General features: G+C 39.5%; 1 protein-coding gene across 1 annotated transcript; it reads right to left on the minus strand.

Annotated features, from left to right (window-relative positions):
* Nucleotides 1–3,618: 3,618 nt before the first annotated feature.
* On the minus strand, nt 3,619–27,590 carry TBX18 (T-box transcription factor 18). Its single transcript, XM_071547839.1, has 8 exons — nt 27,088–27,590; nt 26,192–26,375; nt 24,508–24,609; nt 21,417–21,588; nt 14,709–14,876; nt 13,414–13,478; nt 9,730–9,824; nt 3,619–7,181 (listed from the first exon to the last, which is right to left on the minus strand). Exons 1-8 carry the CDS (start codon nt 27,347–27,349, stop codon nt 6,457–6,459), a joined length of 1,773 nt encoding a protein of 590 aa, XP_071403940.1. The 5' UTR covers nt 27,350–27,590; the 3' UTR covers nt 3,619–6,456.

The raw sequence follows: 27,590 nt of genomic DNA on the forward strand, positions 1-27,590 counted from the left end.
TCACAGATCACTTCACTTCTTAACGTAGCAGTTCTGCCTCTACTGAATGCAAGGATGTGACATTCAACAGACCATTTTTAGACATTCGCAATAGTATAATTTGATGTCTAAAGGATCCTTACTCATAGACCAGTCTTCATTTGCCTTCTCTTGATTTAAATTTCATTTTCCAAGGCTCTCCTCTTTCCACAAAAAAATTCCTATGAGACCTGAACATTCAGTATTAAAACCCTGAGAAGTTTGGTCCCCTTCTCTCCCCTATCAAAATGTTCAGGAAATTAATATATCTAGTTATAGGAAAGACATTCCCACTTAGATTAAATGCTTTTATATTCATTGTAAAATGCATTTTAGTTACCACCATGAGGATAACTGGGTTGCATGATCTTGGCACATAACAAGTTCTTCCTGAGAACTGGTCTCTTAACGTAGCTTTGGGGTCTGTTTAGCACTTGTGAAGCTACACTTCTGTGTAGGATTACTAGAACAACATAAAGAGCATTTGTTTGCATGTCTTTGTGCAACACCAGCAATGCCTTGCCTGAGTATGGGTCAGGTAATCTGTAGTCCACACTACATCAGCAAGGCATTTATCATACAACAGCAATCATCTGGGTGACATATCAAAAGGTCTTTGCAGATGTCTCTGGAAGCATTAGTGTTCATATTGCACTTCAAAGAACACAAAGACTATCTGGGAACATTTCTGTGAATTGGGACTGTTTTTTCTGGTTTTCTGTTTTTTGCCATCTTACATTTAAATATGGCATCTGGTTTTCTTCTTACTGTGAACCATATACTGAGTATAGTAACCAGGAAAGGGTGGGGTGGTATTTTCCTTAGGGTTAGTGAAAAATATTGCCTGAGGAATGGAAACACTGCTTTGATTGTGATACAGCCTCTATTTTTATTACTTTTCTCTGTAAAATACAATAAAAACATTGTAGGAAATATATAGTCAATTATCTGCAGTGGAAAGGAATATACCATCCATCAGCAAGACTTCTGGGGGATGGAGCACCAAATTCCAGCCTTGTCTTGTCTTTCATTGTGAGACAAACTATGGCTTAAAAACTGCAGGAGTGCAAAGTTTAAAAAAAAAAAGCATGCGAAAAGCAAAAAGCCAATCAACCATCTGAAAAACACCACAAAGGGACAGAAAAATGTCCAAGATAGTTATGACTACAGCGGCTGTGTGGGTAAAGCACTCCAGAACAGAAAGCGGATGGCTTAGGGTCTGAAAATGTGGTATCCATAAAGCTCAAGTCAGTGGCACCATTACCACTGGCCACAGAGCATCCAGGTTTCCTCCAATGTGCTCTAAATTTATTCTTGGCTCTTTATTATAGCATCCAAATAAAATCCAGTGGTGTGCAAATGAACAGAAGGGCGCAGCATAGTTGAAGTGGCTGCAGTACTGACAAAGATCAAGACTGTGCTGGGGCTACACTTAACACTCACTGCCATAGCACAGCTTTTGGGTAGCGTAAGTATTTTCACATTGTGTTTTATCCTTCCTGACTAGTCTTTGATATCAGGTCTCATTTTAGACTACAGCCTCTTGTAAGAGATGCACTGAGATATGTTTGGATAGAACTATGCATTGTGGGTGCACCACAGCACCTGTAATATTCCAAAAGTGTATGGTGGGACTGCAGGGCCCACTTGGGCTATCTCCACTTCTTCTGCCATTCCCAGCTGCAAAACTGGAGCCCTAGTGCTTGTCTTGAAGCCTGGTTCTTACTGGCAACAATTAGAAAGGCCGCAATGGAAAAATCTGGAAACTCATCCAGCTCATGGAAATTTAATGCTCATTCTGGAAGAGTGGAAGATGTGGGATATTAACAATTCAAGGGTAATAAACCTCTGAGGTGATAGATAAAGTTCAGGAGAGCATTTCTATTAGCTCACAGTATTTTTATTTTTTCTGATGGCATTGCTGATCTGATTTACTGATACTTCTTAAAAACATTTACTTTATGGACTTCAAATTCTAAAATGCAGGCAGAAGATTCAGGTTCTCATTTTGGTGGAACTGCTCTGTCTGGGCACTGGCCCCCAAATTATCTGAGATAATTTTATGGCAAATTCAACACCACTTTGCAAGGGTAAGGCGTGACTGCACAGGACTTACTCTTTTTTGGGTAACAAACACCTTTCCAGAGCTTGAACGTAACAGCACTGACAAGTTGAATGTTACTTCCTAATGAAGGCCAGGAAATAATCTAGAAATGTTATTTCCTAATGAAACACAAAATAACAAAAGTGTGTCATCTTGACAGGTCAGTGTTTTGCATTAATTGGGTAACTGAGGAATATGGTGGAACATAAGGCAGAACAAGAATTCTCCTGTAGTTGTGCATATATTAAACTGACATGTCAACAACTTTGTGGTAAATACAAGGTGAAATATTGAATCTGATGTTCACATGAATGAAAAGCTGAACTGATAATTAATACATTTTGTCAGCTGAAGTGCAGAGTCAGTCCACGAAAACAATTAACTCATTATAATAGACTGTAAACTTTTTAATCTTACCTATATACAGGCTGATTAGATATATTATCTTTACAGGAAAAATATATTCATAGAAAGTGTGAGCTACTTCTGATGGTTTATGTTGCTTCTGTTGACCTGCTTGCTGTACAGCCTTACTAGTATTAATGACAACAATGTCCATGATTTTCAAATTTCTCGTGTTGTCCTCTGCTGAAGTAGAAATTAGCCCTCTCAGAGTGTGATTGCACATTCAAAAAAAAAATAAAGAACGCTCTTCTCTTATTAAAAACAGAAGCTTTCATTCTCTCTGGAGGCCTGATATTTATGATCAAGCATTTCATGCCTACTTCTCTTGTCCTAATTCTGGTCATTTGCAACAATGCTGGTGTTAAGTGACTATGAAACCAGAGTCTCTGAAGTAATCAGATTTTCAGGCCCTGTGCCCTATGTCACATGGAATCATTTATTGCAGCACAATAGGAAATAAGCCCACTATGCATAACAGTATTTCTGCAAGGAGAAATGTTGCTCATTGCTGAGTAACAGTATATCCAGAGGATTATAGGTTGTAAATTGTGAAATCAATAGATTTTTGCATTTAGAATTAGCAGAACAGAGAGCAAATGACTAAAGAAACAGCAGAGAGGGAAAACCGAGTACCAAACTCCTGCTCAAGTCACATGGCAGTGCTAACTTCCCAAATAGAGCTGATATTGGGCAGTTGAACTGGTCTTGGCAGCTGTGATGACATGGGCTGTGAGGAAGCAGCAAAGCTCCATCACTGGCTAAAGAGGCTGGCAGCAGCTCAGTCCCATTTTTCCACATAAAGCCCTCACAGCTCTGCTATCAGCCTCAGTATCTCCTCATACACAACATCTGTTGGGACCTTTGCATACAAGTGACAGAGAGGTTACACAACAGATGGTTAAACTGAACCACGTAACAATTGTGGACTAGCTGCAGCTTCTTGTATTAAGTCTCTGAAATTCACAGTTTACCTCTGAGTCCCTTCTTTTTGTCTTGCTGAAGTTGTAGAATAAAAAAAGGCCCAAGCCTCTCAGTTTTCCAAATGTAGTAAAAAGTATTTGAATACACACTTTAATATATTTTCTGTGGCATTTTTGTAAAATACAGATATATAATTATAGATATAATGCATATAAAGTATTTACTGTATTGATAAAAAGCTAGTATTTTCACAATGACACACCAGTATTTACAATATGATTTGAATTTTAAGGAACAAATGAAACAATATTGTGTGGTTATACGATAAGAATAATTTGAGGAAAAATAAGAGACCAATTCTAAAAAATTCCCAGACAATAAAGTACATAGTCTTTTCAGGAGCACGTCCATGAACATCCATGCACAACCCTTTTTTTCTCCTTGTAGGAATGCACATGATTTAGCTCTTCCACATTTCTACCTAGTCACAGCCCTTAAGATGACATGGAATTACCCTTTTTCAAGTACAGATTAGTTGTACCATCTCTTCCATTTAAAGATTTGTCCCACTGCAAAGTTTCAAAGTTTTGGCTGGAGCAAGAATTACTATACACAAGTTACTTGCAAATTTAACCAATAAAGTTATGACAATTTACATAACTGAAAATTTGCCTGACTTCTAAACATCTTAGAACCATTTCACAAATCATTAATGTGAGTTAGAATATGTAGAATGTTTTCAGCATTGCAGGTCTTTTCTACAAGATCTGCCTCAAGGACACTACAATGCCAAAACTAGCAACAGACCTGAAGTACAAATGCTCTTTGTTATCCCTGTATATGAACACTACCTAGCCATTCATCTGTAATGTACTGTACACAGCACAGTAGATGTAAAGATGATCTTCAATGTACTGTCACCCTTCCCTGTGAGGCATAGAAGTGCTATTATCACATTTTACAGAAGAAAAAAAAATCTGATACAGAAAGACTGAGTGAAGTGCCCAAGGTCACTTAGGAAGTTTGAGACAGCAAAAAAGCAAACCCACATCTCCTCCATTGCATCCTCTTGTCTTTGCAACTTTTAATAAAAACTTTAAATGTATCGTCTTTAACAGAAACAAATATGAAACCAATAGAAACAAAGCCTTCAGGTACAGGCTTCAAGATTGCTGAGGTTTCTCTTCTATTCCCAGATAATAAGAGGAGATAGCAAGAGTGCTGTTTCTGAATGCATTATCTCCATACCACTGAAGAAATACTAGCTGAAATGAGTCCTTCTTGAAGTGGGAGTGCTTAAGCTCACTATTTGCCAGAAAAGACATACAAACACTTGAAAAACATGAAAATTCACTTTCACCAAAAAAATCTAACAAATATAAGACTTGAAAGGCCTTAATCTCCTTCAATGTTGACAAGGGAAACATTTTCAACTGAATTTGTACCCACCTTATAATGCCTTTACTTCACCTGCACAATATAAATGAGGCTTAGCATAATGTTGAAGATGACCTGTTCTCTCATGCATTAAAATTAGTTCCACAGCCTCTGTGGTTCAACTCTGACAGATAAGCAGCTTTTGCAGGAGGACTGATGCAGACCTGGGCTGTGCAGGTGCAGATGAGGGCACAAATTTCACCATGAAAAGTGTCTTCCAATGTCCTTGTCACTCTGGAGAAGGCTAGTCAGAAAGAGATAGTGATCTACATGCTTGTAAATGCCATTTAAAAACCAGAGGTGGGAATAAAGGAAGCCTCTCCAATTCTGGGACAAAACCCAACAGAAATAAAGCAACAGGAAGTTGGCTATGACAATGTTCAGCTTCCAGAAACACTTGTGGGCAAACTGGATCATCTGCCTAATTGATACAGGTGATGCATTTTTGAGAAACTGAGGATGTAGGACCTTTTGCCCTTATTTAAAAAAAAAAAACAAACAAACAAACAAAAAACACAACCTCCCCCCAAAAAAACAAAACCAAAAAAACAAACTGCAAAACAAAACAAAAAAACAAAAACAAGTGAATGAAAATAAAAACCAAAACAAAAACCAGCAAACACACACACAAAAGAGGTAAAACCAATAACGGCACTTCTCACCATGCTCCCTTTTTTGCCTAAATCAAAGCTGCATTTTCCTTTAAAAAAGTTAAAATACAGAAAAAAAGATAAATTAGAATACCCTACTGTCCAGTAAATGCCTTATAGGCAATATTTATGGAGGAAAAAATGCATCAAGCCCTTCCTTTGACAAAAACTAAGCATGCCAAAGTTTATTCTGTACTAAGGAATGCTGTTTCTAGTGCTATTGGTTTAAATTATTCCTATCACCACAATTTCAATATACATTGTCTTCAAATATCTAAACATAAATCTAGACTAAATGCTGAAAAAAATTCCTAGTGAGAATGCTTGCCACTGATAAGCTAAAAACAGTGCATCATGAGAAGGCAAACTAATCTTTCCATTTACTTTGTAAATAATCCATTAGCTAAACTTCTATTTTAGGCTGGATGCTTGGTGCTTAACACTTAGAAGTCCAAATATTCTTTGTATCCTTTGTAAGAGAGAAGAAACTTGTAAAATGCCTTTCATGCATCAGCTTATTATTGTATGAATATTTTAAAGAAACTCACTAGTACTATAGGAAACGTAAGTGGGCTTGTTTGTGTTGTTCAATACTCCAAGTGTCATTTCATTCTTTAATGGGGTTAGAACAGAGGAGGGGGAAAGGGGAGGAAGTCTTACTTAATTTGTTGCATATGTCCCAATGTGTTATACAACTAAGTGTATTATACCAGAAAACTAAAGCAGTCTGCGCCGCAGCAAACTCTGTGTAACTCAAAATAGGAAAATAATCTGGCCACAAGCAAGTCAAAATTTCAGTGAAACTTCCTCTCATATTATATATATACACACACTTTACAAGCTACATTGAGTGTCCTTTCATATTCCAAAAGAAATACATTGTAGACACCAAACATACTGTACTTTTACTTAAAGGCTTCATCAAACCATATGTGCAGACACTTGAGAAGACGAGAGTGTCAAGCTTCCTAGGGTCCTAGAGTCAAAGAAATTCTGCTGCCCCCCACTGCTAAGTAAGTGCACTCCTTCCACGGGGGGCAACATCTGCCGATCCGTCATGGTTCCACTTGGCGAGGACCCCAAGAAACTTCCTTGGGAAGAAACTATTTTCTCAGGACTGGCAGCCAGTTTAGGGGATGTGGAAAAGTTATATCCATAGAGTGCACAGGGACTGTGCAATCTAAATGTGTTGTAGGAGCCTTGGTGGGTTTGATTAGTGGTAAAGGCATTGCTGGATGGGGATGGCATGATGTACTGGAGCTGTGGTGACATCCCTGAAATCTGCATAGATAAGCCAGTCTGTGGGCAGCTGAATGCATCCCCATCACTGCCACTCATGGACATATTCACAGTTGTGCTACTTGACACACCAACATAGGAGGGAGTCCTCGGGGGTGCAAACGTCTCACTGGTTTGGTTTGTGAGCCTGTTGTAGGTTTCAGCCAAGGAAGTGCTGTATCTGTTCAGGGTCAAGCCTGAGCGGGCACAAGCTGTGTAGTCAGCTGGAGCAAGGGTACACAGCTGGCTAGTGTTGGGACTGAGGTGGAAGGCTGGAGATGAGCAAGGAGAACCTGGTAAAAGGTGAGGGTGGGTAGATGGCACTCCACTGCCAGATCCCTGGAGTAAAGCAGAGGAATTTGCATTTCCTGAAAGAGAATGGTACAGTGTAAGAAGCACATGGGGGAAAGTTCACTTCCTAGGTGACAGATCAAGACCTGTCTTTTATACTAGCCCTTGACATGAAACACAACTCAAGTTAATTAAAAAAACCTTTTACATATATGTGCAGAAGTGTGTGTCAGTAAACTACATGCATATTTTTAAAGAAGCAAGTTGGCCAAGAAAGAGAACTTATGTTTTCACAACCATCACTCAATACTTAGAGCTCCTGCCCAAAAGGTTAACTGCTCCTTATATGACATTGGAAGGAAATTGCATGGCCATTAAGTTATAGTCAAGTGAGTACTACATCCCAGGGAAGTCTTCTTCAAAATGGTGGGTTTTGGCTTTATGCTCTCACTACAGTCTGGAGTGCATTTCAAGCCCTCTGTACCTATCACTATCAGAACACTACCTGAGGAACCAGCTGCTTAGCTCTGATGATAGAGGCTGCCACAGTTAACAGCTTCAGAAAAGTTCCTAACTTAGAACAAAACCCTTCCAACTTCAACCCCAAAAAATCTGAGAACAAAACTTCAGAACAACTTCAGGAAGAGTGAAGGCTGAATACTGCGCACAGCTGCTTTGTTTCTTGAATGGGTAGGCTTGCAGCAAACTGTTTGCAAATTGTCCATTTACTGATATGAGAACCTTTTACATTAAAAAGAACAGTGCTGAAGGGTCCTGAAAACACACTACTACAGATGAAGCCTTTTCTCAGGACCAAAAATTTCCCAGCTGCAAGAAACCCTTCCTCTTCTGAACAGATTGCATCTCTGAAAACTGAGTGTAGAAAAATTAATTTGGGCCTTTCACAGTCTCCAAGGCAGAAGACTCTAACAAGGAAGACTCTCTCCTTTTTGAATCACATTAACAAACAGCTGGATGCTGCAAAGAGATACATGCTGTCAATAAGTTAATGGGTTATCGTGATAGGTATTGTGGAAGTAAAAGGAAACATACATTATGAGTGAACAATCCCTGCTGCTTCTTGTTAACAGGACACCACAAGCTCAAAGCATCATTAGACACCATCAGATTCCTGAAATCTTGGTATAAGATATACTTATTTTTAATTCCAATCCATGTCAATGCCTCTGCTACCTGAAGATGGGCATTTTCACCATTAACAACCCAAGTAAATTTCTAATGGGATCTTTCAGAAAGTCTCTAAAGTGCCTTAATTTCCATGGTACAGACAACTATGAAGATTTTGCAAGGATCTCAGTTTTCATCCTCAGAATATCAACAGTATCTTCAACAAACTCCTTAATCCCAAGCAACAGCAGAAAAGGAAGCAAGTTCATGGCAGCAGTTCCCCTGCTCTCAAACAATGCTCCTGTCAAAGCTGATTGGTCTCCTAAACAGATTAATTGAATAGTGAGTTGCCTTTCAGTCTTACACAGTCTGAAAAGGCATTTCAGGTCTGATGTTAACTTCTCATTACAGGCCTTTTTTATAAGACCATTCCTCACCCCTGTGCTCTGCCCAAAACCCTGAAAACAGTCATCCAATATATCTATGACTTTGCACAAGACCACCTTCTGAATTGCCCACATCAAGCACTGATGCTCAAGATTTCTCATCAGAATGAGCTACAAAGTTAATAAAAATTATTTCTCTGAATTTCCATATTTTATATTTTTTTTCCTCTGAAGATGTTTAACAACTTTGCAATACTTTATCAAGAAAGCAGACTGGATGTTTGCAAATTTGGTAGCATGAAATGTGAAGAATTAGGAGCAGTATGTCTGATTTAGTTGGGAAAAGGCTACGATATTTTATTTATGCATTGAGGTATTCTGGAAATAAAGGAACTGAGAAAAGAGTACAGATTCCACTCTCTGTCCAAAATGGCCATTTCAATATTTCTCTCATTCATGGCACTATCTCTGCAATAGAGAAAGAGAACCAAGAGGTTTGTAATGAAGACTGAGGAGCAGGAAAAAGCAAAATGGAGAGGAGATCTATTTTTTCAAGCTCTAGAATGCAAATAAAGCCTGTTGGTATATCTACTGAAAAATTTTTAGGTCTTTAAAAATCAAGAAGGCATTCCAAGAAGAAAACCAGCTAAGCTTGCTGCTATTTATTCATTACTCAAAAAGACATTTCTTCTCTCATTCCCTTTTTTTCCCCCTCTTAAAAACACAAGTAATTCCTGTATTGGAGTTTGCATGTGTACAACAGATGTCATCTATAAAAAGATCTCTACCTTTAATATCTATCCACTGCATAGAGCTAAGGAAAGGTTACTCAATCCTTAAACTGAATAATTTAAATCCTTAAATTGGCATTTTCCTCCACATGCGGTCTGATTTATCTTTACAGTTTCACATTTTTATTGCCACAGTGGTTGAATTAGCATTAGTTTTCTAGCTTAGAATAATTGTGATGAGAGGTGATGGCCTACATTGGGATTAGTTGGTTATTTTTTCTCTACAAATGACACAATTAACTAGACTTTTGTAATGTATGATGGGCAAAGCTTTATCTTTATGCATTTTTCTTTTGAAAGAACAAGAAGACAGCCATTACCTTGTTTGGGTATCCCAGGTATATCTTCAAATGTAAGTGTCCTCAGTGAAGGTCTCCAGAAGGCATAAGACTCTACCAGAGCTTCCAGTCCCATTCTATTGGAAACAAAAGAAGGAGGGTGTCATGAAAGCAAGCTTTGTTTTGTTCCACTCTTTGGATACTCTACCTCAGAAAAACATTAAAATTAGTAACATTTCAGGATAATTTTGAAATTGATTTGCTTCTTAGAAAAGAGCCTTCCATCCTATCCATGAGATCACTGAGATCTGCAACCTCTGGGCTTGCAGCACACAAAGAGTTTTCCAGTTCCACAAGGCTGGCTCTCTATTTCAGTATTTTGGGCCTCTTGAGAGGGCTGTTTGAGTGGGGAGCCTTGGATAAGTTATGTTAAATGTTTTCCTAGTATAGTATGTCCTTAAGAGATCATTATTCTGGCTCTAATTGCCAGAGAAATAACCTACTTCTGCCTAGAACAAATGTGAACCACTGACAACTTCCATCAAAACAAGATTCCCAGTCATTACTGATGAGCTGGAAAATCACTCAGAACATGAGCAAGGCATGGGTGTACAGGTCTTTTGCCACTAAAATGTATAAAGCGATGCTGTTTCTTGGTTATTATGTGTTGAGCAATACACCCTTACAAACTAAAATTCTTCAGTCATTTTCTTTCATCAGTGTCATGAGAAAATAGAAATAACTCAGTAGACAATGCTGGCAGACACTATTTAGAATACTCTCCGTTTCCTGAAGGTAAAGGTGCATTTGTTTTCTGACAATTATTTATGAATTATACACCTCAGATATATATGTATACTCAGACATATAATTTTGCTATTATTTTTGGCTGCTGGGCCCCAGAGACCTGTTAAATGTCAGCATCAGGCACACACCAAATACAAGTGCTTGCCTTTGAGCAGCAGCACTCTGTAAACTCGCATTATGCAAATAGCCCAATTTGAAGCAACCAGCATGTTCTGATACTACTCTTTCCCCACTACATTTCCAGCAGGAACACAAATGTGCATCAGGAAACATTTATAAAGTATTTATTAGCTGAACCTGGACTAAAAAGATAGCCTTAATTTTCTGCAGTAATGGTGAATTTTCATTTCTAGTTAAAGTGGAGATAAAAGCCACCTCCTGGAGGAGTGTAGCCAAGGCGATAATTTATACAAGATGCCTTCGAACAATTTCCACATTTTATCACCACCCTAATTTGCGCTATCAAATGGCCAAGTTTATTTAACAAAACAGTTATGTTTTTTCTGAAGTATTTAAAGGGAGAAGTTCTGGTCCTTTCCTGAGTAAAAGTTTTTATAGGGTCAAACTTAAGGCCCAACTGAAGAATGAAACTATTCTCAGCACATAAATTCCGTTGCACTTTGCAAATGCACAAGGAATGCTTTTAAAAGGTGAAGCTACTGATTTCTGTAAAATAGTCTGTGGGACTGAAAGGGAATGACCTGAGAGGGAATATTTTTAATTAAACAGAATTATTGCATGCAGCAGTGCAGAGTAAGATAGCTGCAATAATTAGTGCAACATTGAAAAGCTGGATATAATTTTACTACAGTGTTTTTTTTAAACTTCTGTTGCAAACTGAAATGCCTCAGTGGCAAACACCCTAGCTAAAACAATGACGATAACAGAATCTTAATATTTAATATTTACTAAGAGAGTAAATTAATAAACAACTGAGCAAACCAATAAAATTTTTTCTTGACAATTAAAAGTCTGAGCTGCATTTCCAAACACACTTATTCAGTACCACGGAGACTATCAAAGAAAACAGCAGTACTGACTTCAGTAAACCACTGTCAATTTGCAATGGACAAGTTTCTGTGTTTGTATAGCAAAAGCATTCAGACCTCATATAAGGGCTGCTCCAAAACATTTTACAGAGACTGGCTCGTCTTTCAGAACTGGCCTTCTTAACCCACTTTCATAAAATATGACTGTCTTTCAATTAAAATATCCTACCTTTTTTTTCCCTAATACCTAAACCAAACTAATTCTAGCAGTAAAACCAAAAAAAACCCCTCTGCATGTCCCCAGTCCTACAACTGGATTTGTGTGGTTGCAGATGTAGAACTCTTAACAGCACCTACATCATCCTCAGCTAATACCAGAGCTGCCCTGCCATGTTAAAACCCATTCAAAACTGGTTTCTGAACAAGTCTTTCCTTTCTATTTTAAAGCCATCTTCTCATGTTTCATTTAAAATTATGGAAGAAATTCTAAGTCCACTTAAACTCGTCCACACTTCTTAGGAGACCCCTTAGTACTTATTTTACAGTTCTGCATAAAGCAAGCATAGAACAGTCTATGGAGATCTTTCAAACAGGGCACATATAGCAACTCTTTACTTCCCCCAGTACACACAGCATGTTTTGCTTCTTCAGTCACTGCATTTACCTGAAAGTTACTGTTCACTTATTTCTAACTAGAAGGCTACAAAGGAGGGCAAAACACTATGTCAGTGCCTGGGGCACAACTTCCAAGCCCCAGAACAAAGCAGGGCTAATTTATTCTTGCTAGAAAACAAATCTCAGAAATACTGAATTCCTGTAAAACTTTACCAATACCCTACCCCTTCTACAAGTATTCATTTTGTAAAAACTACTTTTGCTGTCCAGCTTTTATGTAAGTGATGCAGAAGCAAAAACCAGGCTTTAATGCTGTAGCCTCTGCTAACAGAGAAGCTCAATAAAAGTAGCTATCAAAAAGAAACTCACTGATCATGCCTACCAGCACACAGTCTGTTCCCTTCCCTGCAATGCTAGGGCATAAATATAGCAGCTGTAGACACCAAACACAATGTGGTCACTGGAACTGATGTATAATATACACCACAGTGAAACACTGCTTTTTTTAGCTGCAATGGTTTAACATACAATTCATAGCAGGCTTAAGTAGTTTGCATTAAACAGTCTTTGGATAAAATACCTCATCAACACTGACAGCCCAGACTAGAATCAAGTCTCCACTTTGCACTACTCAGATTTCCCATTGCTACTTTAAAAGATTCACAGATGAAGAGAAAACAAGCAAATAATCAGTCCATCCACAACAGAACAAGTGGAAACGACGTTTATTTCAAGATCTTTTATAGTTTACTAGGAAAAGCATTCACCTAGGAAGTGGATTTAAAACTCCTTAGACTAAACAGACACTTGAACACAGGTCTCCCACCTCCTATGCAAGTGTACTAACATAAGGTTACTGGACAAACCAACTTGGTTTCTCCCTCTTTAAGAGAAAACAAGCCATTAATGCACATTAAATGTCACTTACATGCAAGAGAACCTGTGCTTATAGTTTGACAATGATATCTGCAATTTGCGTCTCCAGCCAGGAGAAGGAGATTTCAAGAGCAGCATGAAATCACAGACCTGAGTATGCATTAATTCCATTTGCAGCCTTCATGGTATGTCCCTGCTTCCACTGAAGGAAACTTGAGTACATGAGTCAAGCCAAGTGCCAGCCTGTTTTTGACCTAGATGGTCAGAGAAGCAGGAATGGGAGCTCAGCACAGAGAACATTACTGGGAAATCTAAGTGCTCGCTCAGGGAATCTGAGTTCTTAAATTAGTTTGTCTGTAAATACAGGTATTCACTTTGAACAACCTTCACAAACTGATCCTGTCAGCAGTAACAAGCCCACCTTCTTCCCAACACCTACCTGTTACGCCCCGAATCTCTAAACCCTTTGGCAAATGGATTCCTATCAATCTTCAGACGAGTTATCTGTAAATATGATAAAGAGAAATTATTATCTCCAAATTCAGCTAAATAGCACACAAAATTACTCTCCTGAAAGAATTAAGCTGACAACATCTTCACATTTATATAGTTTAAGGTGGCTGTCCTGACACAGAGCAAAATAAGGCCCAATTTTCTGGTTATTATTTTTGCAGATCCCCAGAGAAGCTAATAAGTATTTAATGCTACCAAATGGCAGGTTGGAATTATTGAGATCAATCTTCTGGCAAATGTCATTCTTCACCTGAGACAGTATACTGCCTTACTGTAATAAAATTAAACTAAATTTTATTTCTGTATGGGTCAAGAAGGAAATGTAAAAAGAGATATTATCTCTAGGTTATTATCCTCCACAAAAAAACAACCAAACAACGACAAAAAAAACCCACCACACACACACCAAAAAAACCAAGACAAACCCCCCCAGCAAAACACTCCCTACCCTACTTGTACTTTATAAACGGGAAAGGCAGCAAATAATTTTATTTCAGTATTTACATGGCTCTCCTGCTCTTCTCTTTGTAAAGATATCAATGCATATATAATTTCCAAAAATACAGTTGCAATAACTTGCATGGAATTAATAAAATGTCACAATACCAACTATGGTGTCACTATGGATGCTAATACTTAAATGAGTGGTAATAAGAGCAAAACACTGGAGTGATGCAACCTTCAGTTTACTTTTGACTTTAAATCTTTGTGCACCCAGATAAATTGCTGTTAGTAATATAAGCTGAATGCAGTTAATGAAAATGACTGCAACTTTATTCAGACCTCAGCCTCTCTGTTAAGCACCTGGGAGTTTTGAAGGCACTGGAGCAAGGAAAAAAGTGCTTTAAAAATTTTATCCAGACATGTAGGTACACTTCAAGGTACAGAAACGCCTTTAAAACTTATACTGCTCTCTGTCTTGTTCTTCAATGCTCTATTTATAATTAAGACAGCGTTAAACTTGCTAATTAGATTGTGTGATCTACATAATAAGAATGACTTTTTACATGCAGCATCTAGGCCACGGGGCCTGAAGTCTCAGTTATAGCCTCCAGGTATTGCTGCAATGCTACCAGTGAAAGCTACTCATAGTACACAAAGGGTTTAGACGATTTTATTTTAGTAAGTAGTATAATAAAAGTATCTGCTTTTCTCCTGTCTCTTATGTCCCTGGTCTGCTCTGAAAAGCCTGTAAAGTGCTAAGCATACAGCCCAAATTACCTGTTGATTTTGGTATGCTGTGACAGTAGTGAAAACTGTCTCTGGAAAGGAGAAGGCTTTCACCCCTTCTCCTGAAGGGATAGGCTTGACAGGGGACAGATCATCACCACAGTCTTTTCGGATGACGTGGACACGAGGCTGGTATTTATGCATAGAGTGAAGGATAATCTATGCAGTCATGAAAGGAAAAAGATAACATTTATTAGAAAGGACACCCTGCTGTTTCAAGACTAATAGCTTTTTGGAACAGATTATGGTATGTGTTTACCATGCCACTTACTGGAAATGAAATGTTTTCTTTAACCGCTGAAGGTTCTTATTACAGTAGTCTAATCCCTATGTATTTATGTTATTGCCAACCCTATGCATTTAAAAATTACGACTTGGGAGCTCCAAATTCAGAGACAGGCTAGATAGAAACTGGCTCAAACAAACAAACAAACAAACAAACAAAAAACCAAACAAACAAAAAAAAAAGACAAATCAGGAGTCCAGGTCCCACTGGTATTATGAAAGTTTTGTCACTTTTTTCCACTGAAGTCTGGATTTGATCTAACAGGATTAACAGCAGCAGAAATTTGCCTTTTTTTTTTTTTTCAGAATCTTCAGGATATGCTATTGGAGCAATTTTTTTTCCTTATATCCCACAGGCTGGAAACAAATCTTGTTTGGAACACAAGCTGAGACTCTCACGCTCTGAAGAAGCATAAACTTACAGTAACATGATAACAAAATCTGAAACCCTAAAGTGTTAATAATACCTGATTTATAAAACAGACAATGAATATCAATAAACAAAGCCCTTCCACCCAACCTACAAAAACTCAATCAAAAATAAATTAAAGAAGAGATTTATATGAACTCATAGTACATAAAATTAAACACAAAAATACCTTTTGGTACTGCACTTAAACTTTAGAGGAGATTTAAAATACAGAATTTTTGCTCTATTTTACTCCACTTCAGCTAACTACTGTTAAAATAGAAGACTTCAAGAAAAAAAATTAAATTGGAAGTTCAACTGTTATTGTTGGAAGCTGTAAGAAATTAGTAACTCAGTAAATAAATAGTCCTATGGCTATTGGTCTGTGGAACCACTAATCAACATTCTGGGGAAGATTTTTAATTTCCTGCTCCTTGAGTAGCCTCAGAATGTGGGTGTGCTCAAGTACTCAACAGAGCCCCTATGCTAAACACTATGGAAGCTCATTCATCCAAACGATATAGAGGACACTACATTCATATGGATAAACTAAAGTATGACCAGTTTAATACTCTTGGCCCTGGCCAGATGACATGACCCTGTTTTGAATAAGCCAAGTTTCTGGATAATCAGGGGTTTTATTAGCTTGTGAGTAAAGTTTTGACAATGACATCACAGGCTCCAATTAATTTGTTCAGGGAGTGCCTTATGGATGTTCTCATAGGAAGCCTTTTTCCAGTTTCTGAAACCTTCAACAGAGCAAGATTTTTTTTATCATGCAAATGTGCATTCTCTTTTACAACATTACTTTCAATTCTCCACGGGCGAATATCTACAAAATGAAAATGCAGAGAGGACAGCACATTCCTGACCCTGTTTTCCTGTGAACACCCAGTGATACCAGCAGAGATACTGGTGCAACAGAAAAAAGAATCACAGACTATTCTGAGCTGGAAGGGACCCACAAGGATCATCGGGTCCAACTCTTAAGTCAATGGCCCATACATGGGATTGAACCCATGACCTTGGCATAATTACAACAAAGTTTTAACCAAATGAAGGACAAAAACTGTTTCACTGTTCAAACCCACTGCTGTTCTGCACACTGCCATTTGCCTGTGTGCCACTAAGCATGCCATGTTCTGCTCCCACATGGATTACTTGACCCCATCATCTCTGCGGTACAAACTACCACTTGCCCACACAGCAATGATAACTCTGGCAGCTACAAACAACTCACCTCACATACCAGAACATGGGAAATCAAAGCAGTGTGGAGATGGGCACCTCCCACTCCTTATCTGAGTAGCTACTACAGCTACACTGATCTATGCCTTCTCTCAAGAGCAACCTGTCTGGTCTCTCTACTTTACTGAAGTTTCCTGCACTGACACTCTGCTGGCAATTAGCAAACCCAAAGCAATAATTTTTTAACTGATTTTGTACTATGGCTTCTATTGGTGGGATCTTTGTTAATGATCTGAAGAACTCTGAATTCTTAATAAATAATAATACATAATAAATAATACAACTGCAAAGCTCTGGTGAATTAAAGAGCAACACTATTAAGGTATGATGTAAAAGGAGAGGGCGATGCAACATCCACTCTGAAAACAATTTAGCTCTATTATTCGAAGCATCACCTAAAGCTACTGCAAAGAAAAAGGTAAGGAAAAGGAGATTTCAGCTTTTCATTTCACAGTGCTTGCACATTTAAAAGCACAAACAAGATCTAACAGCTTGCCTTGAGAAACAGCAAGTTTACCTTCATACCCTTAAAATGCAACAAGAAAAAGCCCCACTCAGAAGTCCCACTGCGTTCCCAAATGAATTGGCATTATTTCCAACCCACAGTTGAAGAGCCTGCCTCTCTCTACAAACCCCTCACAGCGCAAGACCAAAAACTTCATGGGGAGATAAAACCTCTTCCACCAAAAGTAAAATTACACTTTGGCCACAGCAGATGCCAAGAAATCATTATCAGATGGAAGATGCTGCAGCAGGGAGACAACAGGCAGGTAGGTGGCAGAATAAAGATGTCCAAAGCACCTGCAGGCACACAAAGCTGGGGTTATCTCTACAACATGGCTTTTGAGCTGCTGTCACAATGAGGCCTCAGATCTGACCATGAGCACAACCAGCACAGCCAGAAGAAGTGAGAGTCAGTACTTCTTCACAGGGAAGATGCCAATCCTCTGGCAGCTTGGTGGTGCCAAGACTACCCAGTCACCTTCCCACCACCGGCATGGTCCTTGCTGCTGTTTTTGCCAAAAGTCCTTTTTTATCCTCTCTCCAAAACACATGCATTCAGGCTTTTTGCAGTCAGGGAAGTGTGTGGGGCTGAGAAGAATGGATTTCCTCTCGACTAAGACAAAATCGGCAAGTACAAATGCTGATGTTTCACAGCTTTTCATTGTGACAAGAACATATAACCCATTGACTGTAAGCAGAGCTTGCTACTTGGAGCCAAGTCTGGGCAGAGTAACAGTCTCTGCTTCCAGCCTTGCCCCACTTTCAAATGGGAAAAAACCACCCCAACCACCAAGGAACAATTAACACACTAACAGCCTCATTTTCACTAGAAGTTAAAAGATGTTGCTCTGCATCAAAAACTACTCAGTTGAAAAGCATGGAAAATAGCATAAAAAATATTGACTTTCCCCCTCTACTGAAATTCAGATTAAAAACTGCATTGAAATAGAAAAATCAGCCAGCTCTAACCAGCTGAGGGAGAGACTGCTTTTACAATGCAGGACTTACTCCACAAATGAGAGAGGGATGAAAGGCATTAACAAAGAGCATCCAGACCATGCACTATTCTACTTCTCAGTGACAACTGAAAACTCCAGCTTTACTTTTCCTTGCCATCACAACGTGGATGAAAGACACAAAAGCCACAGTGTGTGTTTTTAATGACTGTATAAGAACACAGAATTTCCAAAACAGGGAATTCATCCTGCAACTCCCTTTTGGTATCAAAAACACACAAGGAAAACACATCCTTAGAAATTTTGCTTGATCACCTCAGCCTGCAAGTGAAACCCATGTAACAGAGAATATCCTATACGCAGATGTACTTCCAAATCTCACCGCAGAACAGCGCTATAAAATTGTGTCGCTGCAAACTCCCACTCGAAATACCGATGAAAACAGCAGCAAGCAATAAGGAGTATGGAAAGCACTTGAGCAGCAAAGCAAGTTGTCTTAGGACATGGCTCATCTCCTTTCACAAGGTGCTGATCTAAGGGCAACACAATGCAAGGGGAGCTGGCTGCCATGAACTAATACTGCAACATAAATACTGTGTAGGAATACTACTTTAGTGCCTGTTTGGAAACACTGTCCCCATGGTCATGGGTCACTTCTCTCACAAATTCTGATTGTTAATACTCTAGAATAGGTAAAAGGGCTCTGGATTGATGTCATGCGAGCTCCCTGTCTCAATGCCTGCAAGATCAAAACCTACCCCATGGATTTTAACACAAAAACTCTGCAAAACCTCACACTTTTGAGGAGCACAGGAAGAATGAAGGAATAATTTCAACATGTATTAAATTGCCAGAACCAGAGAGCAGGGAAAGCACACCCAAAGAACAACAGCTAAAGCCCAACACTGCTTGGTAAAGGCCCCACTAAGGTTTCCCTTAGCTGCTCTGCCTAAGCAGGAGAGGGAAAAAACACACTGTCTAATAATCTAAAATATACCCTATGTCCCATACAGGGGTGAGAAAGTCAGAACATTTGATATAAGAACAGATATTGGAGGAGCAGTAGAGCCTTAACCCCTAGTTCTTCTAATTTCCCATCCTTCCCCTGGTACCCTCTTGAGAAAAATGGTTCCTTCCTGCTTAGGAGAAACAATTGTTTTTCATATTCATCACAAAATATGATTATTCGTTTTCCATTATTGCTAGAGGCATTCAGAGGCTACATAGCTTTTTCAATACAGCATTCCACACTACCATAGCTTTAAAAGAAAAAATGTACCCATTGGAAGAGACACTTTTCTGCTTTCTGCTTTTGCCTTTTCTGGTAATTATGAATGACATGTTTGCAATTTCCCAGATTTAAGAAATATGAAATTATTTTACAGTCATCCCTCTTTTGTCCTTTTATTTTAATACTTAAATTTCCACTTTTGGAAGGAGAGGCACTACCATAGCTCTGAATCAGTTCAATGTGTCTCAAATCACTGTACTCGGGTTTTGCTTCACTCGTTTCCAAGTCAAAACATTTAACTAAAGACTAGAAAATTTATATCCCCTCATATTATGAATAATGGTGTGCTGTGTACACTACACAGGTTTCAGTTCAGAATAAAAACAAAGCTAAAATCTTGGATGAAAAAACACAGTAATACAATTATCTACACAGCTGAGATTTTATCACAGGGCAGTCTGCGGCTGCAAGTGCATGGGTAGGTGTACCACAGTACCCATGTGTCCTCCCTCTGAAACAAGTGAGTGCACAAACCAGCTGTTTGCTAGTGGAAAAGCAACATTTCACCCATTTGCATCCGCTTCACTTTTGGAGCCCTTACAACAGAGTCAGGACTCAAAGAACACAACTGCACTTGAGAGGAGTCACAAATACACAAATGCTGGGGAAACTAATGGAAATTCGTGTGCTAACCTTAACTCAAATGGACACTGCCAAATAACACTCCCTAACTGTAACTCTGCAATGAAGCAACATAAAATGTCTTTCTTACTAACCTAAAGAAAAGCACTGCTAACTGAAGAGATGTGAATACTCCCATATTTCTTTTAAGGAAGAATGGAATAAAATTATTACTATTATTATACAAATAGAAGGCTTTTTATCCTTGTTATCACATTTGCTAGCTCAGCTCAGCCACTCTCCTCTATTCCTGCATCTGTTAATCTCATTTGCTAACACAAATAGAGGAAAAAAATCTCAAACTTAGACTATGTATTAACAAAATACCTGGCTCAATGTCACAGAGTTATTATTATACTGAAAGATACATGTAGTATCATTGTACTCTGTGCCAGGTATGTTTTCTTTCAGTCCCTTCCTTGAAGGAGAAAGTATCCTGGTTAATAAATTGGGTTGCATTAAAGACAATGGAATCCACATCCTGTCTCGAAACTTGCCTCCAACATCTTAAAACTCTACCACTTGGAACTTGATGCTCCTTCTGAAAGGATGCCAACATTTGCCATTTATTATGAGAGGTTGTTAAATCAAAGACTTCATCCTGACTGAAAACAATTCTCATTTTCTAATTATTTCTTAAGGTGTCGAGTAAAACTATTTAAGGGATTGCTGGAATGATACTGGCTTACATCTGTCATGTTTCAACAGTTTTGAAGAGAAAAGGAAATATTAACATAACACATTTTGTCACATTAGATAATGTCATAACTAAACAATTTAGAACTTGCAAACAGAACATTCATACTGCATAAGTCTTCGCCAGTTTTTTCAGAAGTAATGAGCCTCAGCTGTGAAAGGGTCTTGCTTCATAAGGTATGTAATAAATCATCATCGGAGCAAACCCAGATCCTATGTTGTTCGTTTTTGACTGCAATTATTAACACCTCATGGGATTTCACACAAACGTTTAGGTTAAGAAAATACTTAAGTGTATTTTTATTCATGTGAAGTTATTACACACTATTAATGTTTCTTCTAGCCACTTGTGAATTTAAGCATCCTTTTCGATAGGCACAAAACTTGCAAGTCACACACTCGGTGGGAAAACATAAGACAAATTCTGCCTCTTTGTATTAGGCAATTTAACCTTCTAAGGTCTTACTTTGCAGAAGGAGTTCTTTTTAAGGCAGGGAGTAAAACAGCAGGCTCTAATAAGCAGTTAATTATCGGAGCAGAAAGTAAGCAGATTTCAGATCTGGACAGTAAAATTCCAAAACAACTTTGAAAACTCAAGCCTATTTCTGGCACCCTGAAGCTGTACATCAGAGCCTTTCAGGGCTGAGCAATGTTCCTACATAAAATACTGCAGAAGAGCAAGTACTCACGTGCCCTTGATCGTCCAGCTCGTTATTGGTAAGCTTCAGTTTGTCAAAGCTGATCACTTGTCTCATCCACGTCTCTCCCGAAGCAGGTGAATCGGGATGAATATAAACACGAGGCGGCACAGGGGAGTCAGCATTACCAGCCACCATCCACTTGGAACTATGATAAACATATCTATAAAAAGAAAGTAAATACCTATAACCACAAAATAATTCACCAGATCCATTCAGTATTAATAAATTAGGTCTCAACCATTCAGCAAGAATCCATCAATTAATAAAACACAAAAGGACATAATTTTACATAAATAAAAGTATTTTTTTGTTTGTTTGTTTCAGACCAGTTTTGGCACCTGCAAAAACAAGGTTAAAAATCTTTCTCTGATCTAACCCTAGTCTTCCTAAAATCAGTCACAGTCTTAACACCAGGCTTCACACTGAGCTTTAAGCTGGTGTCAGTTCACTGATTGCTACAGCTGTGCTCTGAGTGGGCATCAGCAAACAGGGAAGAATCTGGTCCTTCATTTATCAAATTGAGTAGTAATTCCATATTTGGAAGATTTAACATGTTGAGTCTAATATAAGAGTCTATAAATAAAGCTATTGAAAGAAAAGAATACTATGATTAGGAAAAATAATGAAAGTATGTGAAACTATGCTCTTGATATTTCCACAGACCGTATTAATTGGCTTGAATAGTATTGCACAAAGGCTTAAAAATGAAAACACAGAGTCTGTGTTTAATTTGATAGGCCAGTGCTCTCAAAGTAATTTTATAATACAAATAGTGCCTACTGTGGTAGAAAATTTACTTTGAAGGCAAACACTTCACAGAGCAATTTAAAAAGCACTAACTGAAAGTTGTTTTTTTCAAGTACAGTAAAATTCCACTAATTCAGCTATATTTTTAATAAAAACAAGAAAGACTTTTCTCAAATCATATGTTTGTACAATTCCACTCCTTATTAGAAAAAAAAACCCCAACATAACTGGAATAAAACCCAAAATGATCCAATGCATGTATCACTCCATACAATTCAGATCAAGCTGCATGACTAAGATCTAGAATGGTGGTGAAATTCTCTCCTGGGACAAATTCTCAACCCCAGACCATGACTAACATTTCTCATTTATTTTGTATTTCTTGTTTTATACTAAATACATGTTTTCCCTACAAAAGTAAATAAAGTTGTAAATACACAAAAAACCATTCTGAGCAGCAGGTGAAACTTCCAAATACTTATAAGGTCCAATTTTGCTAGAATTCTAGACCTATATATAAATTTCTTAATTTCCTTGTAGTTTTACTATCTATTCTGTCAGCTAAACACCAGGCTCCATGTGACTACTGTCATGTCTGAAATTTAAAATCTGCAAGACAGTCTGTGAAGCCACACTGAACCCCCAGTTAAACCACCAGTCAGCAATAAAAAGTACAGCAAAGAATGAAAAGTGACATCTAGCAAACATTGTAAAACAACAATATTTACCAGCAAAGCTAAAAGCATGGTTACTAATACATTAATATAGAAATCTAAGTTTGTCAACTAAGAAAATGCTGCCCTTCAAAAAACTCTTGTTAAGTTACCTCAGTTACGTGAGCACCACTTATCATATTGGGCAGTCAGTGCAGGTCATTATGACTAATTATTTTAAATGAAACTAGGTTTAAACAACTCATATTCAATACAGCTCCTTTTAGTTTTTAATATTAAAATTTTAATTATTTTGGAATTATTACCTTGCTTTTTCTGTGAATTTAGGAACTGCTCAGACCTTCTAGGAATTACATATTTAGATTCTTAAGTAAATGAATACATGCATCACAAAGTAAGAAAGGGGGTTTCATTTGAACTGTACTACACTGGTCCAAAGGTAAAAAAAAAACAAAAAACCCAAACAATTTTGCCTCTATGGTACAATCAGAAAAGTCTTCCCTAACTGTATATTCTGGGCATCCTTGGCACTGGTATCTGCCCATTGATGAAAAACACAAAATCTAAAATGGTCCTAAGAAAGATCTTATACACCACACAAGAAAAAAAAACAAACAACAAAATATTAGTCAATGAGGCAAGTACAGGAAAAACAAAGGGCAGTGTTTGCTTAGGAAACAAAGCAGCATTCCTGCAGAACCAATCTTATAGCCTTGGTCTGAAATATTCCTCATTCTACAATTAAATCTGCTGTGGTTTTCCCTACATTATACTAAGTATAGGTTAAAACAATTAAACCAGCGTTTGGTAAAGACCTGATCCTGTCTCCACTAAACTACTTTGGCCAGGCTCCCTCTGGCTACTTCAGAACACGGGACTGCATTTGAAAAGCAAGACCTACGAAACGGCTACAACTCACAACAGTAACTGCTGTGGGCCCGATCCTGCAAACGTTTCTACAGGACCAGAGGTTTCTGCAGCGCCCAAATAGCTCCCTCGAAAGACTACTGTCAAAATAGTAAGAGCTTCAGCACACAATTACTATTCCCAAACGTTCCAAGAACAACCTCTTTTGTTCCTCACATTATTCTTAAGACAATAATACTATTAGATCTTTAAAAACCAAAATTAGAAACATTAGCCTTTTTGAGTCTAAGGAACCAAACATCTCAGTGATAAATAGATTTTAAATTAAATTATATAATCAAATTGAAACATGACCAAGGTGGCTTGTAATTATTTAAATCAGACATCCATGCTATTAATGTTATTAATTAATGTTGATGCTTTTTGGCACTAGCAAATGTACATTTTCATATTCATTTGTTAATAGGAAATAATTCCCACAGACAGGACGAGGAATATAATATGATAACATTTTCCCACTGCACTAGAACTGCACTCTCTGAAAACCAAAACCTGAGCATCTGCCCAAACACAATGTGAGGCAAATGTATCATAAGGAGCTTCAACAGAAATTTTAGTTTCTTTGGCATACTCGGCATAATGTTGTTTTTTTTTAAATGCACTCGGATGAAATAGAAATCTTTATGGAAGGTTAAAGATGATCTTCTGCTAATTTATAACGTGTTAACATTTTCTTCCCACAGCTAAGCTATGGTTTGCATCATACATTTTTTGCCTTAAAGTCACCATACCTGTATCTTTTGTTATCCACTGGCACAATATCCATAGCAATATAATACTGCTGATGTGGGTCTAAACCTGAGATCTTCACTCTCATTGCGGGAAACATCCGCCTGAACATGGAAAGAGAGAGGTCATTTCTAATATGAAACAGACTCGTGAATGGTTGTTTAGAAAAAGTAACCACTTCGTGGGATTTTTCTCGTTCTTCTTTTTAGCCTACAGAGTCCTTTTGGACGATTATAGTTACATAGCCATGAAATGGCCCATTCGATATGTCAAAACAGATTTCTAAAGTGCATTTACTCGAACAATGCTTCGTATGTTTGGGGATACGCTGTGGGAGTACAGTTATTACCACATCATTTCAACTTTATTGTTAGACAGTAAATCATTTGGTTTTGAGACTTTACCTTAGCAGTATATGCATTTAAAGCCCGTTTGAGATATTAGCTAGAAATGTATTCCTGGAGATATGAGAACACCACCTCAACCCAGGAAGACCAAGACTTACAAAAAGGCAAATTGCCACTGAAGTTTCAACTGATGGCAGAAAATGGTGTATCATTGCTGTATCAGCAAATTAGAAAGCTAAGTCCCTGGTGATACAATTATAACACCACAAGGATGCAGTTATAAAAGCCAATGTGCCATGCTGTAACACAACAATATGGTCTTTATTGAGACGGGACTTCCTGTCTGCAACTTACTAAAGGTGAAGTGCGAGAGCTACTCTGTCTTTGAAAGGTATAGTAAAACTACTTTATTGAAAGCAGAAACGAAACTACGACCTAATTTCGGGGGGGGGGGGGACACAAACAAAACCCCCTCAACACCTCCAAAAACAATACAAAAACCCCTCAAAAACAAAACCCAAAAACAAAACAAAAAAGACCAAAAATAAAACGTTCAAGATATAGATCCTTCTGCGAAGAAAACTGATTATATAATCAGTAAGGTGATTTTACAATTAAAATGCACTTCTTAGCTTGGCATGCCTTTTATCAGAAAACAACTTTCTTGAACCCAAATTAAAAAAAATCCAGCTGATGAGTTGACTACCTGACTGCAAGCTAAGAAAATATTTTTCTGCATTTTATAAACCTGAAAGCTATTCTAGTTAATTTAGTATTTGCAACCGTTCTAAAAGAAAAAAAATATATATAAAAATTAAAAGTCGTTATTGAAAAAAAAATTTGTCTCGGTTATTTCCTAACAAGCAGGAGGGTAAAAGCCTGACTGTGGCTAACTGGCTTTTGCTGTTATTTCAGTGCACCTGTAAGATAAAACAGAAATTCCCCGACTGGACTCTCTTAAGACAAATGTTGCTTTGTGCTGTTTAAGACTGCGTTTCAATCATTAATAAAGCGTCTCTGAAAATGTAGCCGGTAGCATATGGATTCAATAAAATATGTTTTTGTAATTTCTAATAAGTTCAGATACTTTTATACTACCCAGGTTTTTACCATGTGTATCCCCTGGAAAGGGGAAAAGCTTCCCCCCAGAAGGGCACGGCACTCCCAGACCTCGCCCTAATGAACAGGAAACCCGAACCGCCGCATGCTCCCGTGCCCATCCAACATTATCGCCATCTACCTGCCTCGTAAATCTGGGGGGTTCTCACGGTTTTCTCCCGCTTTCACGTGCCCGCTCGCCCCGGGAAAGTGCGGGTGGCGGCCCCGCGGTGCCCGTTACCTTCCCGCCTTGGTGATGATCATCTCGGTGCCGATCTCGTGGAAGCGCTTCCACAGCTCGGCGCCCTGCAGGTCCACTCGCGGCGCCTGCGGCGTGGGCAGCGGCGAGCCGGGCCTCGAGCCCTTGGGGGAGCCGCCGGGGGAGACGGGTGGGGAGGCCGCCAGAAAACTCTCCTCGCAGCCGCCTGCAGAGAGAGCGGAGGAAGCGAGCGGGCCGGGGGAGCGCGGACGTCGCGGCCAGGAGGCTCCTCCAGCCCCGGCCGACCCGCCGGGCCCGGACCGCAGCCTTGGCTCCGAGGAGCGGGGGTACCCGAGTGCCGGGGCCGCGCCAGGACGGTCGGGCTGCGAGGGGGGTCCCCGACGCGGAGCTCAGAGACGAGCCGCCCCAGCGCCGCCCCGGCCCAGGCCGAGTTAGGCGGCAGCAAGTCCGCGGTGCGAGACCGGCGGCACATTTCCTTTGGCCTCGGACTTCTGCCCCCGCAGCGTGAAACTGCGCTCCCCTCCACACACGGTAAATTACACACACCTATATAAATATATATATACATATGTGCACACATAGTTATATACACATAGTTGCGTATGCACTTTTAGCAGCGTACATACATTTGAATTGCTTAAGCGGTTTTCCCTTCCCTCGGAAAGAGCCCCCCCGCCGTCCCTGCTCCGCGCTGCGGCACCGACAGCTCCGCCGGCAGCCGCCCTGCTCCGAGCGGGGGCCCGAGCAGCGCCGCGGGCTCTCAGCGCCGGCGGGAAGGCTAGCGGGTGCCCACGCAGAGTGGAAAGAGAGAAGGAGTAACGGGGAATAAGCGCACTCGTCGCATCTGGGGAAGGGGAGCCCGAGCCCAGACGAGGAACGGGGCCGCGGTCAGCGGCGGGGCGCAGGGCGGCACTCACCGGCGGGGCCGCGGGCAGCGCAGCCCAGGTCCATGTCGCCACAGGTCCTGCCGGCGGCAGCGGCGGGGGAGTTCTTGGCGCAGCAACCGCTCCCCCCTTCGTCCTCCGCCGCCTCGTCCTCAACGCCCAGCTTCCGCCGCTTGGGCTGCCGCGGCGGCGGCTGCTGCTGCTGTTTCTCGGCCCCGATGAGAGCCTCCACGGAGAAGGCGTGCGCCTTGAGGCTCATGGTGGTACCTGGCGAGGACCGCCGCTTGTCGGCCATGCCCGACACCCTACAGTCAGCGCATCCAGGCGCCCCGCGGCCGCCGACACCGGCACCCGCGCCCGGCCTCCCTCCCGTCCTCCCGACCGCGCAGGCAAGGGTCTGGGGTTTTTCTCGCCTTTCTTTTTAAATCCGAGTTATCAGCCAATTTTTTTTGGGGGGGGGAGGTTGTTTTGGTTTGTTTTTTTTAAAATGGAAAAAAAATCTATTCCTTTCTGCAGATGTGTTCCTTCTCTCCCCC

Source organism: Pithys albifrons, chromosome 2 (assembly GCF_047495875.1).
Source record: "Pithys albifrons albifrons isolate INPA30051 chromosome 2, PitAlb_v1, whole genome shotgun sequence".
In the NCBI taxonomy this organism is placed as follows: domain Eukaryota; kingdom Metazoa; phylum Chordata; class Aves; order Passeriformes; family Thamnophilidae; genus Pithys; species Pithys albifrons.